Raw genomic sequence first — 15,750 nt, forward strand, 5'->3', positions numbered from 1 at the left:
GCCCTCCAGCTGATCGACGGGCCACATACTCCCGCTGATAAGCTGGAGGGCCTTTTTAATGTCACAGGAGGGGAGGGGGAGGGGCAGCAGTTGTTATTGGGTGTGCCTCATGTTTGAGGCGGCAGAGCCCCAAAATGCCCCACCGTAACTACGGGCCTGGATGCCACTGAAACCCACAGGGTTTACTGCTGATTAAATCTGCAGAGGTCAAGGCAAGAGATAAGAGAGCTTGCTTTTGAGGCAATAGATTGGCCTTATCAAGCATAACTACTGTTTGATATTACCCAGAAACAAAAGCTTTTGCAAGCCTTTGTTAACTTAAGAAAAATGAGAGTGATACCATCACATACTTATATGGGGTATATACGGGGAAAGGCAGACCCGCAGGTATGTTGGACCCCGACCATATAGGGCTTTAACGGTAAGAACCAGCACCTTGAAGCGGATTCGGTATGCTATTGGCAGCCAGTGCAGTGTCCTCAGCACAGGCTGGATGTGCTCCCATCTATATCAACAGCCTGGCCGCAGCGTTCTGCACTAGCTGTAGCTTCCAAATCCGTGTAGAGAGCATTACAGTAGTCTAGTGTCGAGGTGACCATCGCATGGATCACTGTAGCCAAGTCAGGACGGTCGAGGAAGGGAACCAGCTGCCTAATCAGCAGAGGCCACTACCTGGGTCTCCACGGTAAGGAAGGGATCCAGGAGCACTCCCAAACTCCAAACCTCCGGCGCTGGGACCAGTGAAGCCCCCCCGAAGGTCAGGAGTGGGATCCCAGCCCCCAAATCACCCCGATTTAGGCACAGGACCTCCGTCTTTGCTGGATTCAGCTTCAGCTGACTCAGTGTAAGCCAACCAGCCACAGCCTGCAAAGCCCGGGTCCAGATCTTCTGGTCTGGAGTCCAACTGGCCGCCAACATCAGATAGAGCTGGGTGTCATCAGCATACTGGTGACATTCCAGCCCATACCTCCAGGCAATCTGGGCAAGGGAGCGCATATAGATGTTAAATAACATCAGGGACAACACAGCCCCCTGAAGCACACCACACTCAAGTGGGTGCCTCCTGGACTGCTGTTCCCCTAGCACCACCCTTTGTCCCTGACCCTGGAGAAAGGAAGCAAGCCATCGCAGGGCGAGCCCCCGAATCCCCACATTGGCGAGGCGGTGGACAAGTAACTGGTGATCGACCGTGTCAAACGCGGCCAACAGGTCTAACAGCAACAGTACCACCAATCCGCCTCTATCCAGATGTCTCCGGAGGTCGTCAGTCAGAGCGACCAGCACCATCTCCGTCCTGTGTCCCGGGCGGAAGCCGGACTGGAAGGGGTCTAACACGGAAGCGTCATCCAGAAAACCCTGCAGCTGTATCGCCACTGCCCTCTCGATCAATTTGCCCAAATAGGGCAAATTGGAGACCGGCCGGTAGTTGGCCAATTCGGCCAGGTCTAAAGATGGTTTTTGCAAGAGAGGGTGGACCATCGCTTCCTTGAGTGCCCCATGAGTAGATTAGCTGAGGGCTCTAGGATCTGAACCTGTCGTGTTCAGAATAAACCCAAAAACTTGAGCCTCTGGGCCAAAGCCTAAAATCTGACAACACTAATCATAAAGACATGGGATCTGTAGAAAAGAGACATGCACGTTTGCAAATAACCACTCACTTCTTAAAAACTGCCTTCAGGCAGCCAAGTAGGGAATCTTTCGTAAACTGGAAAAAGGTTGGCTTTGTTTTTCTTTTTGTGACATCAGTGAGCTTTCTTTCTGGGCTAGTAACTTTTGAACACTTATTATGCAAGACTGTGCGCAATCAGAAGTCATGATGTTGTCAAAAGAGCCAAGAGGACTCAACCATTACCCAGCGCTGAGCTCCAGAACTAGCGGTGGAGATTTATGTCGTTTCTGTCTGTTGTTCACTTCACAGTTATTCTAAAGACCCAATACTGGAGGCAGCACAATACAGAATTGGCGGGGGGGGGGAGCTGAAGACCATCCAAAAGCCAGCTTCTACTAGCCTCAATGATTTGGTGCATGTCATACCTTCCCTGTGCTGAAATCCAATTTGGGATAAAATCTGAGAGAAGGACAACTTGTTCCTCTTGAGTCCATGAAGCTGAAGCCATTTAGTGGAAGAGATGAGAGGCTGCACATCCACGTCCCAATGAACGCCATTCTCCCTCCAAACCTTTTCTTCAGAGTCCTTCTTGTAGGCCACGAGTGACTCATATTGCTCAGGAGGGCTTTTATGTTTCCCATCAAAATTTACCTCTGTAAAGGGAAAAGACTGTAATCTGAATTGAAACCCCCTTCTTTCCCAAACAATTGGTATCTCCCCCATATCTTTCCCACAATATTGCTCTTCTGATGCTCTATTGAAACAGGTTCTCTCAAAACAAATTGTTTTCATGTCGACGTCTTGATTTTCCCTTCCTCCTGCTCTGGGTTAATGTACAAAAAGTGACTGAAAAGTTTTCCGCCTGTGTAGAATGGAGATCGGTTTGAAATTAGGCTGAGATCGGTGCTTCCGGTTATAGTGTGCTTTCCCCCCTGAGATTCAAAATGGATCACAGAATTAAAAGACAATGAAAAAAAAAAGTATAACGCTCGCCATAAACAATGGAAGAAAAAGAACGGCCTAAAATTTCCAAAGACGAAACAGTTAGAATCCCTACCCCCCTTTATAAAAAGTGCCTTCTTGGAAAAAAAATTATTTTACACTTTCTGCACAAAATATAAAGGTGTTGGAGGAGCCTTCCTGACCTCATCAGGCAGGCCCTTCCACCAGGTAAGAGCCCCAACAGAGAATGCCTGGCCTATACAGACACACTTCCGACACGAACATTCTAGGTGCTTCAGCAAATCATTGAATGTGGAAAGATCTTGTTTCCTTACATTTTTTGAATCCCCAGCACTATTCAAGGCCAGATAAACCACAGAGCTCCTTGCTTTCCTCCAGGAACCGTGCCTTGACATTTTTGAAACCCTCATTCTGAATGATATTATAACAGAGGAGCCCTCACCCCCCCCCCCCCCCGCACATGACACTAGATGGTGTTGGGCTGAGGCTGAGTAGAGTAGCAATGAATGCATTTGTACTTGGAATTTAAAAAGGGGGCTCTCCGCCTTGATTTTGCTGCTCTGGCCATGCTGATCCATGCAATTTCAAGGCTGGATTATTGCAACAGATTCTGTGTGGGACCATCATTAAAAATTATTCAGAAGTTTCATTCGGTACAGAATACGGCTGCTCACCTGTTGGTCAGAACCTAGAGGTGGGGACATATTACTCTCATCGTGAAGCAGCTTCACTGGTTACCCATTTGCTTCACAGTCCAGCACCAGAGTGCTGGTATTGTCCTTTAAAGCCCTGTATGACCTAGAACCTGCCCTTCTCAAAATGAACTACTGCGCCACTCTTCAGGTCCTCTCACAGTTTCTTCCTACTGGAGCCCTCAGTCAGTCACTCTGGCTCTTTGGAATGGTTTGCCAGAACAGATGAGGAGTCCCTCAGTTTTGCCCAATTCCAGAGACAATGTAAGGACAGTCTTTTCAGATAAGACTCTGACAAGTAGTGGATTTGTCCTGGATCTGAGGGCTGTTTCTGATGTTTTAGAAGTTGTGATGTTTCAAATGCTAACAATTTGATGCTCCCCTTGGAGGCTGCCTCTCTGTGAGACTTTCTTTAATAGCCCCCTGTTTCATTAGTCCCTCCTTCCCTCAACTGCTTTCTACTCTGCCCATCTTTTTCCTCAAGCCTCCTTCCTTCTTTTCCAGTCCACAACCCTTCCTTCATTCTGTCAGCCCCTTTGGTTTCCCGCTCCCACTCAGGACCTCGTCCCATTCAATTTCTTTTCCTTCAGCCCAGCCAGTTTCCTAAACTTTCAGGTGACATCATCGCATCGGAGATGTCCCAGAATGCATCCCAAATCCCCCTGCCAGTGCAGCGAGGGGACCTGGCAACCCTAGTCTCAGAGCAGCATACAATCGCCTTCCCTTCCTCTCCTCACAAAAGACACCCTGTGAGGTAGGTGGGGCTGAGAGAGCTGTGACTGACCCAAGGTCACCCAGCTGGCTGCATATGAAGGAGTGGGGAACCAAACCCGGTTCTCCAGATTAGAGTCGGCTGCTCCAGATTAGAGTCTGCTACACCATGCTGGGACTTCAATGGGTGTAATGCCACAGAGTCCACCTTCCAAAGCAGCCAGTTTCTCCAGGTGAACTTGATATCTGTTGCCTGGAAATCAGTTGTAATCCCAGGAGATCTCCAGCCACCACCTGGAGGTTGGCAGCCCTACCTGATCTCTTGCAGCACAAGTAGTTTGGCCCAAATATTACATGCTGGGGGGGGGGGCTTCCCAAATAGTGAGGATAGCTATTTGTGTACTTGGGAGAAGTTATGCCTGTATTTATTTACATTTACATTTATGTACCTTTATGAGGTAGCTTAGGCTGAGAGAGAGTGACTGACTTAAGGTCACCTGGCAAGCTTTGATGACAGCACAGGGATTCGAACCTGGGTCCTAGATCAACACACTAACCATTATACCAAACTGGCTCACTCCAGAAGGAAAATAAACAGCATCAAAACGTAAGATTGTTCAGTTGCGTATTATTTAATAAATCACCATCACTATAAAATACTCACGTTCATTCCAGGCAATCCGCTTACCAACATTGCCAGTCATTCTAGCCACACTGATTTCTTTTTATGTTCCTCTTAAAATATGAAGAATAGAATATTATTTTATTATGTTTATACCATCCAAAGCTGTATTCAGAGCCAGTCCCAATATTTTAGGCCCTAGAAAAACAAAAAACAGGTCCAACCATGTTATTAAGCAGATATGTTGATCTATAAGTGCATTGTGATCTTGCTCTCCCCCTCCCCAGCCATCTCTTTTAATGTCAATGAGAATACTCACGAGTCATGCTTCCCTTTAAGTACCACAAATACTTAAATAAGAAAGGAACGAGTAGAAAAATTAACACAAGTAGTGAACAGAAACCTTTAATAAGCAATAATAAACATACAGTAAAAACTTCATTGTGTTTAAACAATTATACACGTCTATGTCCTAAACTGATAGGCAGCAGATTCAGGCCAGACAAAAGAAAGTGTGGCTTTTTAAAGAGGGATTTGTCAGATTCGTGGGGAATAGGTCCATCCCTTGTAGCAAAGCATGGTGACTAAACGCCATACTCAGATGCAGTAAGTCTCTGAATACCAGAGTTAGGAGGCAGCATCAGGGAAGGGTGCTGCCAAAGCACACAAAATAAAAGGGGGATACTCTGAGCCAGAACATCATGTGTTTGAGCCTAGGAGGCCTAAGATGTACCATGACTCTCCATCCTTTATTTGTGCAAGAGCAGGCAATGCTCAAATAAACAAAAGGGATTTTTTTTAAAAAAATGCCTTTCTCCTGGCATTTTTCTTTTTTAAACAGAATGCCCCCATGCCCCCCCACACTAAGGCTACATTATGAAGTGGTAGACCAATGTAGGGGAGAGGGGGGTTTCTTGCTCCTTCTTCCCTCTTGCACTGTTTCACCCCTGGAAACTGCCTAACACTCTGCTTTCACTCCTGCAAAATAAAAGATTTGAATAATCCTACAGAAACTTTCTTTCTTCCCTTCTTTCACCACTCTTCTGACCTATAGGTCTTAAGTAGGTTTTATCAGACATGACTGGGAATATGAGGAAGAAAGGAAGAATTCAGGCCAGAGAGGGAGCCTCCAAGGACAGTAGCCGGAGCTGCAGCCAACACAGAGCTATGCGCCAGAACGAGGCCTGCCGGAGGAAGCTACCCAGAAAAGACCGTCTCCAGAAAAAAGGGCACCAGAAGGACGCCGATACCTGAAGCCGCTAGAGGAAGCCAGAAGAACAACAAGCCCTGGGTGCTGGTAGGCAGACACCACCCATCGACAATGTGGCCCTAGTTAGGGAATTTGGAAGATATATGTAAACCGCTCAGAGACCTGCCCCAAAAAAGGTTAGAGCGGTATATAAATGTAATGTAATGTAATGTAATGTAATGTAATGTAATGTATGTGTGTGTGTATATATATATGCTTCTCAGCCTCCCAAAAGCAAGGTCTCAGAGCTAGACCTGCCTTCTTCACTAGTCTCCACCTCCATCACAGGATTTCAACAGGGGAAAGGAAAGGTTGCAGCTCAGACCTTTGACCTGTCAGGGAAAAACTCACAGGCCTAGTTTTCTGACATGGATTAAGGAGGAAATGAGGAGAGAGATAAAAGAGGCTATGGGTCAGTCTAATAGCCTGAAAGAGGCTATGGGTCAGTCTAATAGCCTGAAAGAGGCTATGGGTCAGTCTAATAGCCTGAAAGAGGCTATGGGTCAGTCTAATAGCCTGAAAGAGGCTATGGGTCAGTCTAATAGCCTGAAAGAGGCTATGGGTCAGTCTAATAGCCTGAAAGAGGCTATGGGTCAGTCTAATAGCCTGAACCAGGGGTCGTTTCGTAGAAAAAGAGCTAGCAGAACTCATTAGCATAACTCATTAGCATATGCCACACCCCCTGACATCACCGGAAGTGTGTCATAAGGCCACCCACCCCGCCCCCAACAGTCCCGGCCGCTGCCGGCCTTGCAGCTCCACTGCCGAGCCCCATGAGGGGCCCGGCGGTGGACCTGCAAGGCCGGCGGGAGTGCAAGGAAGCCCCACGAAGGCCCTCCCTGGCCCCAGGCAGGCAGGGGTGGGGAGAGGCAGGGAGGAAGCAACTTACCCTCCCTCTTCTCCTCCCTCCTCCTGGCTGAATGAGGGCCAGAAGCGGGGCGGCTGGAAGCAGGGGGCGGGGCTTCATCATGTGCCCTGCGATCCCCTGCGATCCCCTCCGAAATGACCTCTGGCCTGAACTAAAAATTTAGCTAAAATGAGTACATTTTCTACTCTCGAGTTTGCGAATAGTTTAGGAACTAGAAAACCATCTGAAGATTCTGTCCACTGTAATGTCAAAGGTTTAATCAATTTCTGTCTCACCTTGTTATACGAGGGACGTTCAGATAAAACATGACTTACAGATTCGATAGCATACAAGCATACAATATCTATTTGAGAAAGGTGTGCCCAACATGCAGCCTTCAGAAACTGCAGTGCATTTAATCTTGTGAGCATAATTGCTCGTCTATACTTTGGGGCTGTTAAGCTGAACAGATATGTTGGAATTGTAAAGCCTGGGGGAGAATATCCATATCTTTTCCCTGCTGAAAGGGGGGGGGAAAGCTGCTTGATGATCAATGGAAATACAGTGTGAGGAACGGTTATGAAGTCATGCTCCTCCTGCACTGATATTTCACTTCAAAATGTAGCCTCGGTGTAGTAGTAAAAGTAACTGGAGGAGTGATTTTCAGCAGAACTATAATGCAACAGGAAAGGGTTAAAGAGCCTTGCAGTTTCATCGGTAGCATTATATTAAAAACCAAAGCTAAAAAAACATTCACAGCGTTCCATATATATTTCCATCCTAAACTTAAACAGCTACTTTGGTCATTGTCTTCACTGATCTGCCCTGACACCAACAAGAACAAAACATATTTAAGTTTCAGGGAGTGTCTAGTAAGAACAGTAAAGACCAACACCTGCACAGTGTGATCATACAAACATTGCATTGGAGATTTTTTTAGTGTGTGGAGCTCGATTGTTGAGGAACGTTCCTGGAGTACACCTCTAATGTTGTAACATGAAGATGTTTTGGCAGGCACCGCTGCTGGAATCAAGGGGTGTGTCTGCAAACAACCCACATCTGTGGTTAGAGGCTCTCAAACCAAGCCTCTTAGGGTTTAACCACCAAAGAAATAGGTAGCGTTGTGTATTTCAGGTAGAAAAGCAGAGATTCCAAACAGGGAACCTGCAATTCTAGGTCCATAGTTCAGAAGAGAATAGTTTCCTGAAATGACATTCTCAGTGCGAGAGAGACACTGCAGAACACAGTTCCAAACAGGTCATGTCTACATGGCTCTTATGAACTTTTCACTCCACTAGAGTTCTACATTACTCTGCAGTTAAACTGCAGTTCTAACTATACAAAGATCCGATCGGAAAGTATTAGCCCACTGCTGGAAAGATTTCCTGGAAGATCAAATAAAATCAAGCTTGATTATCTCCTGTCAGATAGAAACCACCAGACTACTCGACAGGTGGCTAAATTCTGTGCTAAGGTTTACAAGCATCAAAAACTCCTTTTGGCAGCATGACTTAGTAGTTATTTGGCATGATTTTGTATGTTTTTAAGACTTAATTTTATCTCTTTTTATCTTTAAAAAAAAATTCAACCCAACTGTATTGCTGGTTGCTGGCTTTTGCATATCCTAATCAAACTTTACTGCTGGTCGCTGACTGTTGTAATAAAGTGAGTGATTGAGAGCCAGTAGCTCCCAATTTAAAAAACAAACATAATTTCAAGGTGTGCAGAGGCCTGACCCAGATTGGGACCATGGCATGAGAGGAAGAGAGATAAGTCTTCCTCCTTGCACTGTTTAGCTGATCTGAAATGGCCCTCGTAGCCAGCCACCATTTGCCCTGCTGGAGAAGCTTAAAGGTACCCAGGTCAGTGCATACAAGGTTCTCCCATGGGGCAAATCACAGCTCCCACAAACATTTCCTGCTGGAAACAGTGCAGGGAGAAAGACTTAAACTTCCCCCTCTCCTCATGTGATGGTCCTGATCTAGATCGGGCTCCAAGCATCAGAAGGTGGTCCTTCTCCCTTGGAGAACTGTGTCCATTATGGTGACCCATGCTACAAAGAGGAGTGTGTGCAATTCACTGTTCATTGAAGTTTTTGTGTGTTCATTGCAGCACAGCATGAATCGAAAGTGGTTCATCTCTGAAAGACACTCAGAGCTGCCTCTCTTTAAGCATCCGATGTCTGCTGACTCACCAAGGCCCACAGTCATTGCACTTCTGTCACTTGATGATGTTTAGATTAGTATGATGAAATTAATCCTTTAATCCTGCTCCACGTACCACAATAGTTACTTGGGCAACTTTAAACAAGGGAAATAGAATGAGAAGGCTGCTGACACCACAACTAATCAGCTCTTCAAAATGTTTTGTTTGCATACGTACGAGTCTTGTGCAAACACGCACACTTTGGCTGTCTACAATAGCAACCAATAATTTGCACATGTTGTCTCCTGGGAAATAAAAGCTTCTCTCTGACCATTGAACAGAGTGAGGGACTGGGATTCCAGCTCAATTCCTGCCTGGATGCATTGACTTCATATTTCAGAATCCCTATGCAAAGGTCACAGGCATATAAGAATGTCCATGAAGCACTTCGAACATTTTAAACGACTAAAGGCATTTTTTGTTGTCACTGTGATGAGCCTACATCATACAGTTCTAGTCTTCTTCCAGCTAAATGGCTTTGGCCAATCCTCTCTCTCAGCCCTGATTCTCCATTTGTCGAAAAGAAATAATAGGACCTACGACAGCAATAGAGTGAGTGAATTAGGATAGGATGTTTTCCATATGAAAGGGTGCTAAGGTTCCGAGGAGGAGGAGGGAGGAGATTGGATTTATACCCTGCCCTTCACTACCAGATGTAAGAGTGGTTTACAGTCCCTTTCCTTTCCCCTCCCCACAACAGACATCCTGTGAGGTAGGTGGGGCTGAGAGAGCTCTCTCAAGAACTGCCCTTGAGGGAACAGCTCTGAAAGAACTTATGACTGACCCAAGATCACACCAGCAGCTGCAAGTGGAGGAGTGGGGAATCAAACCTGGTTCTCCCAGATTAGAGTCTGCATTCTTAACCACTACATCAAACTGGCTTGAGTGTTTATGCAAAGAGGTGAGAATCTACTAGAAAGTACCAAAAGACAATTCCAGCATTATATGAAGACACTGAAAAACTTCGTCATGGCAAACTAAATTTACCCATGGATGGATAAATAGACGGATGGATGGGTGTTTTTAGACATCCATCAAATGCAGAAGTGCTGGGTGGTGGATGTAAATGGCATGTTATTTTGACAGCTGTTCAGAGGCTTAACTGGAGACTTCCCCCCCTTCAGAATGTAAATTCCACACCAGCTGTACAATATCTTTTCATGAACTGCTCAGGCAATTTTATAGTAAATGAGGAAGGACGTAATGTTTATTTAAAAAAAAACATCAAACAATCAGAAATGCTATAAGAAAAACTCCACACAAATTGCTAGAAGGCCCGACTGGTTAGATAAATAAAAATGTAAAGGTTTCTCTTTCTATCCAACATTTTTGAACATTCTCTTGAAAAGTTCGGAAAGAGGTAATGAACCCTGCCTTTTTCTTTCATCTGGGTAAACACATCAGCATGTCACTCAGGCCTTTTGCTTGCCACGAGGTCTGCCGTTGTAACACATACAGCCACCTGTGCTGGGAACCATATCCTGTCTTATAAATGCACAGACTTCTCAGGAAGCTTAGGAGCTTAAGGATTCGAGGCGACAAACTGGCAAGAGTCCAGCCAAAACATTGTGGAACTTGGGAGGTTGCCTGCATATAGCTTTTGGCATTTCTCCTGGGGGGTGGAGGAATGATTAGGGTTCATTTTCACACACAGAGGCTATTTTAATTTGCTAAAAGACAACTATCCGTTATAAACATGTTGTCTTCTATAATCAGTCGTGGGGCTGGAACAGATCTAAGATTTGCCCAGTCTAACCCTGTGCCCTAAGGTCAGGTTCTCTGTGCATTCAAATATGTTGGCGACACAAATCCAAAGGACATCACACGTTACTCCTGTTAAGTCCGGCGCTTAACAATGAGTCGGAGAGTGATTTCAGCGAAAACTCAGGTTTATTCAGCTCTACGATCACTTCACCAACACGGTACAACATCTGATAGCCCGAACAGTTTGTCCATAGAAACTGCTCGGTATTTAAACATTCCCGGCTAATGTAGCCACTCCTACTTTACAGATAACGACCTATCAGGTTGATTGCATAAGGGCCAATCACAAACGTTCCCGCTTGCAGCTTGCTTGAATGTGATTGGTCATGTAGTCTTGGACTAGAATCCGCTGTCCAAGACGAAGCTTTACATTGCTTCCCAATGGGATGTTCCACACACATCCTAATGTACTCAGGGCAGCTTCTGAATACATTACAACTCCAAAAGAGAATGTGACCAGAACTGGATTACTTCCTAAAACTGTGTGCTGTAGTGGTTAAAAGTGTCAGGCTAGTATCTGAAAGTCTCAGGTTCGAATTCCCACTTGTGCCATGGAAGCTCGCTGGGTGACCTTGGGCCAGTCACGCTCTTGCTGCTTAACCTATCTTACAGGGTTGTTGTGAGGATAAAATACAGGAGAGGGGAATGATGTAAGCCGCTTTGGGTCCCCGTTGGGGAGAAAGGTAGGATATAAATGAATAAAACAAGATAAGTAAATAAATTTCTACCCAACCCAACAACTGGCCCATTAGGGAAAGCCAGCCTGAGGTTATGGCCTTCCCTAGCCATGTCTCCCATCTGAAACAAATGTGGGTGAGCTGGTAGGAAATGCCGGGATAAGTATTTGTTTGGTAATTTACATACCACCTTTCTGTTATTGTAGAACGTCCTCCCAGCCTCAACTGCAGTGTGGGTATGATCATACGAGGGTTGCCAGGTCCTACCTGGCTGTTAACAGGAGATCCTGCCTCTCCTCCAAGATCTTCTGGCACCTTCAAAACCATAGAGTTTGCCCAAAGACTAGAGCATTATCACTCCCTGACATCCCCAACACGATGACATCACTTTTTGGGTGATGTCATCATGACAGGGACATCACAGGGTGATGTGTTTGTTCGGGGGTGGGGCTTCCCTCACCAACCAGCTGGTCAGTGGTGGGCTGGAGCCCCAGAAATCGGGGGAAACCTGTCCAGACTGGGGGGGGGGTCTAGCAACCCTAAATCACATTGAACTACTGTCCTGGCCTGTATAAAGGATTAGAATATAATGTTATTTATTTACCGTATTTCTGTGGTAGCACCGTTGTGTCAGTGCACTACAATTAATGTGTGTGAAGAGCTCTGACTGCTCCAAAGTGCTGTATAAAACAGTAAATCTAAACATTAATTCTATGTTGAGTTCTTTTGCCCTAGTTTCAATATTATTTTTAATATTTTAGTTCAAACAGCTCTGCTAAGGATTACACAAAAAACACAGAAACACAGAGCTGGAAGGGAACCCAAGGGTCATCTAATCCAACCCCCTGGATCATGCAAGAAATTCAGGGAGAGAAAGAATCCCTTGTGACAGCAGCAGCATTCTGAGATACATTTACTCAAAAGTACTGTGCTGCTTGATCTCATCAGATCTCAGAAGCTAAGCAGAGACTGCTAAGGAAGACACTGCAGAGGAAGGCAATGGCAAACCATCTCTGCTTCTCACTTGTTTTGAAAGCCCCTTGCTAAGGTCGCCATAAAGCCATTGCAGCTTGATGGCACGTTACACACACACAAGAGTATTGCACTCAATGAGGTTTACTCCCAAGATGTGTATAAGAACTGCAACCACTGAAACCACTGAAAGCACTTGTATGTTGGCAGTGGGTGTCAACAGGGGGGCAAAAAAAGAAAGAAAGTTGAAGCAGTAGAGCTTATATAGATCACTGATTGCCAGTGTGGGGTTTGTGGACGCCATGATGTCTCCAATGTATTTCTTGGCACCCACTTGCTTCTTCGCACAAGTAGATCAAAGCAATGATTCAATCCTGGCTTCCCTCTGTTTCACTGGAATATGAAGCAGTTTAAATTTCAGTAGGAAGAAGAGAAGACATTGGATTTATACCCCGCTATGGTTGCCAAGTCCATTTTAGCACCCAGCGGGGGACTTTGGGGGGCATTCCCAGAGGGGGCGGGGCATCCCGATGTGATGATGTCACATTGGGGATGTCCCCCCCCCTGCCCACCCGATTGGGCGCATGGGAAAACGCCAGCTCCCTGGACTTAAAGGGGCCCCTTTAAGTGCAGTGAGCTGGAAGGCTTCGCACGCCCGATCTCCGCTTGGAGATCAGGCGTGCAGGAAACGCCAGCTCCCTGCACTTAAAGGGAGTCCCTTTAAAGAGGGGTGGCTGTTGTTGTTGGGGCTTGGGGGCGGGGCTTCCCCGTTGGCCAGCTGGCCGGCTGCAGGTAGAGCCCCCTCAAAAAAGTGGGGGACCCCTGCCAAACCAGGTGAGTTGGCAACTCTATACCCCACCCTTCACTACCCAAAGGAGTCTCAGAGCGGCTTACAATCCCTTTCCTTTCCCCTCCCCAGAACAGACACCCTGTGAGGTAGGTGGGGCTGAAAGAGCTCTCTCAAGAACTGCCCTTGAGGGAACAGATCTGAAAGAAGTTACGACTGACCCAAGGTGTTATGTATTAGGGCTGGAACATTCCAGGACTGTCTACCAGAAACTGGCTGAGCTTGGAGATCCAGAACAATAGCCCACCAATGAGGAAGTAATATTATGTAAATAGCCTATCGTTGGGAGTGGGGGGTGTTTGGGTGTGGTTTTTGCATGCTACTTAAACAGGGTTGTTGCCCTGGGGTTTTAGTCTTGTTCCTGAAATCACTTAATAAAGTAGAGCTGTGTCACTGCAATGCATCTTGAACCCAGCATTTAACACAAGGTCACACCAGCAGCTGCATGTGGAGGAGCGGGGAATCAAACTCAGTTCTCCCAGATTAGAGTCCGCACTCCTAAATCACTACACCAAACTGCCTCCACCATTGGATGCTTGACTAAGAACCTTTTGTGGAATCTCTCACCATTTTGTGCTTGGACCCAAACCCCATGGCAGTCATTTTGCTATGTCACCCATGATCAAATTTCCAAAAATGCCTACAGATTCAGCAAGCTCAAGGATTCTTGATACAGAGATGTGGATGTTTGCATTACCAAAAGTAATATATGAAAACTTATGAATATAACAGTAAAACAGTCCTAACGTAATGTTTTTAAATTTTGCCATTAATTCTGGTCTCGGGCATATATGAAGCCACAAATCTCGTGATGTGCATATAGCTATTTGCAAGTCTAGGGGAAACAGAGTGTGCTACGTGCTGCTCAGAAGCCAAACAAAATGGCCACTGATACTTACTGAACTTGGTGCTTGGGGGGCAACAGTGGGAGGGCTTCTGGAGTTCTGGCCCTGCTGGTGGACCTCCTGATGGCACCTGGGTTTTGGCCATTGTGTGACACAGAGAGTGGTGGACTAGATGGGCCACTGGCCTGATCCAACATGGCTTCTCTTATGTTCTTATCTGCTTCCACAGCTTGTGACATTCATTTATATATCTCCCCAATGCGGGCCCAAAGCAGCTTAGATCATTCTCCTCTCCTCCACTTCATTCTCATAAGAGCCCTCTTTTTTTTCTTTTTCTTTTTTGGCCTTCCGAAGGGGATTTTTTTAATACATTACGAACTACAACGAAAAATTGGGAAGGGGTAGCTACATCTAGGGAGAAAGGAAAGAAAACCACAACTAACTAAAACCCCAAGTATAGGAGATCATAACAACAGCTTATAAATGTTAATCTTAAATTGCTAGCATCACTATGAACATAGTCAGCTATGCTGTTTTTTATCTTTTTATCCAATGTTTTAACCATTTAAGAGAGCCCCCAGAGCATCCCACCATAAAACTAAAGTTTAAAGGCACAATTCAGAGTCCTTCAGCCTTCATTTTGTCTTATCTTTTCTAATCCTCAATTTATATGTACGCTTGGGGGCAGCCGCCCCCTTATCTGAAAGAGAGTCCTCGTTGGAAGACACCGAGTCCAATTCGCCACTGGATTTGCTGTCATCTTCTTACTTCTCGACCTCGGCTGGCTCTTCCAGCTGCACTCTCAGGAACTCACGTGCTTTGGAAACAGTCAATCTTTTCTTTTTTTATCATGTAGTTTGAAAATGACACCTTCTGGAATTAACCATCTGTAGACAATGCTGTTTGTTTGAAGGAAAAGGATTAAATATTTATATTTAATATTCTTTTAGAATCCTGATGGTGTTGTCTCTGATTTTCAAGGGTGTTCCTGTTGTTGCTTTCAGGATAGAATCCCTCACATGTCGCTTTGAGAATCTAGCCACTATTTCCCCAGGCAGATTATTCTTTTTGATGTACACGGAATAGGACCTATAGACCACATCCATTTCGCTTGGAAGATACTCTGCTTTCAAATCTGTAACTGGGGCTAATGCTTCACTCAGAAGTTGCTTTAGATTCTTACCTTTTGATTCTGGGACCCCTTGGAACCGTAGGACCAAATTTGCTTTCTCCATTTGCAGCTGTAAAAGTTGTAATTCTTCCGAGGCTTGTTTCTTTACCAGCTTTTGCACCTTTTTCTTGACCTTTTTGGCATTGGCGTCCATTTCCTTCACCTTCTCAGCCATTTGCTCCGTTATTTTTAAAGTCTCAGTCAGTTGGAGCTGCTGAGTTGCCAGATTCTGGTTTAGATTCGTCAGCTGTTGTTCGATATTAGTCATCTGGTCCAGCAGAGGGTGCAAGGACTCTGCCAACATTTTGGAAAGCTCAGTGGTCTCTTCCGGTCGAGGGCTCGCAATCCCGGCTTGTTTCACTTTTGCTGGTTTGTCTTTCTCTGCCCTGTTCCCCGTCATCTTTATGGATTGTTTACTTTTATAAAAACTTGCTAAAGTCTCTGAATACACCCATACGCTTATTCACGCTCTGGTAAGTCTCTCAAAACAGATTTCACCGCTTTTTCTTCCGCTCCCCCCTTAGTATTTCATTGTTTAGTTCATGCGTATGGGAGGGGCCCCTCCCCCGCTCGCTT

General features: G+C 45.7%; 1 protein-coding gene across 1 annotated transcript in view; it reads right to left on the reverse strand.

The window, feature by feature from the left end:
• Positions 1-4,679, reverse strand: part of VWA3B (von Willebrand factor A domain containing 3B) — an 81,300-nt gene extending 76,621 nt beyond the window's left edge. Inside the window, exons 1-2 of the mRNA XM_015411192.1 lie at positions 4,640-4,679; positions 2,035-2,262 (exon numbers count right to left, since the gene is read on the reverse strand). Coding sequence (XP_015266678.1) covers positions 2,035-2,262; positions 4,640-4,679 — 268 coding nt within the window. The remainder of the gene's footprint in view (positions 1-2,034; positions 2,263-4,639) is intronic.
• Positions 4,680-15,750: the final 11,071 nt, after the last annotated feature.

Source organism: Gekko japonicus, unplaced genomic scaffold (assembly GCF_001447785.1).
Source record: "Gekko japonicus isolate JY-2015 unplaced genomic scaffold, Gekko_japonicus_V1.1 scaffold1123, whole genome shotgun sequence".
Taxonomy (NCBI): Eukaryota; Metazoa; Chordata; class Lepidosauria; order Squamata; family Gekkonidae; genus Gekko; species Gekko japonicus.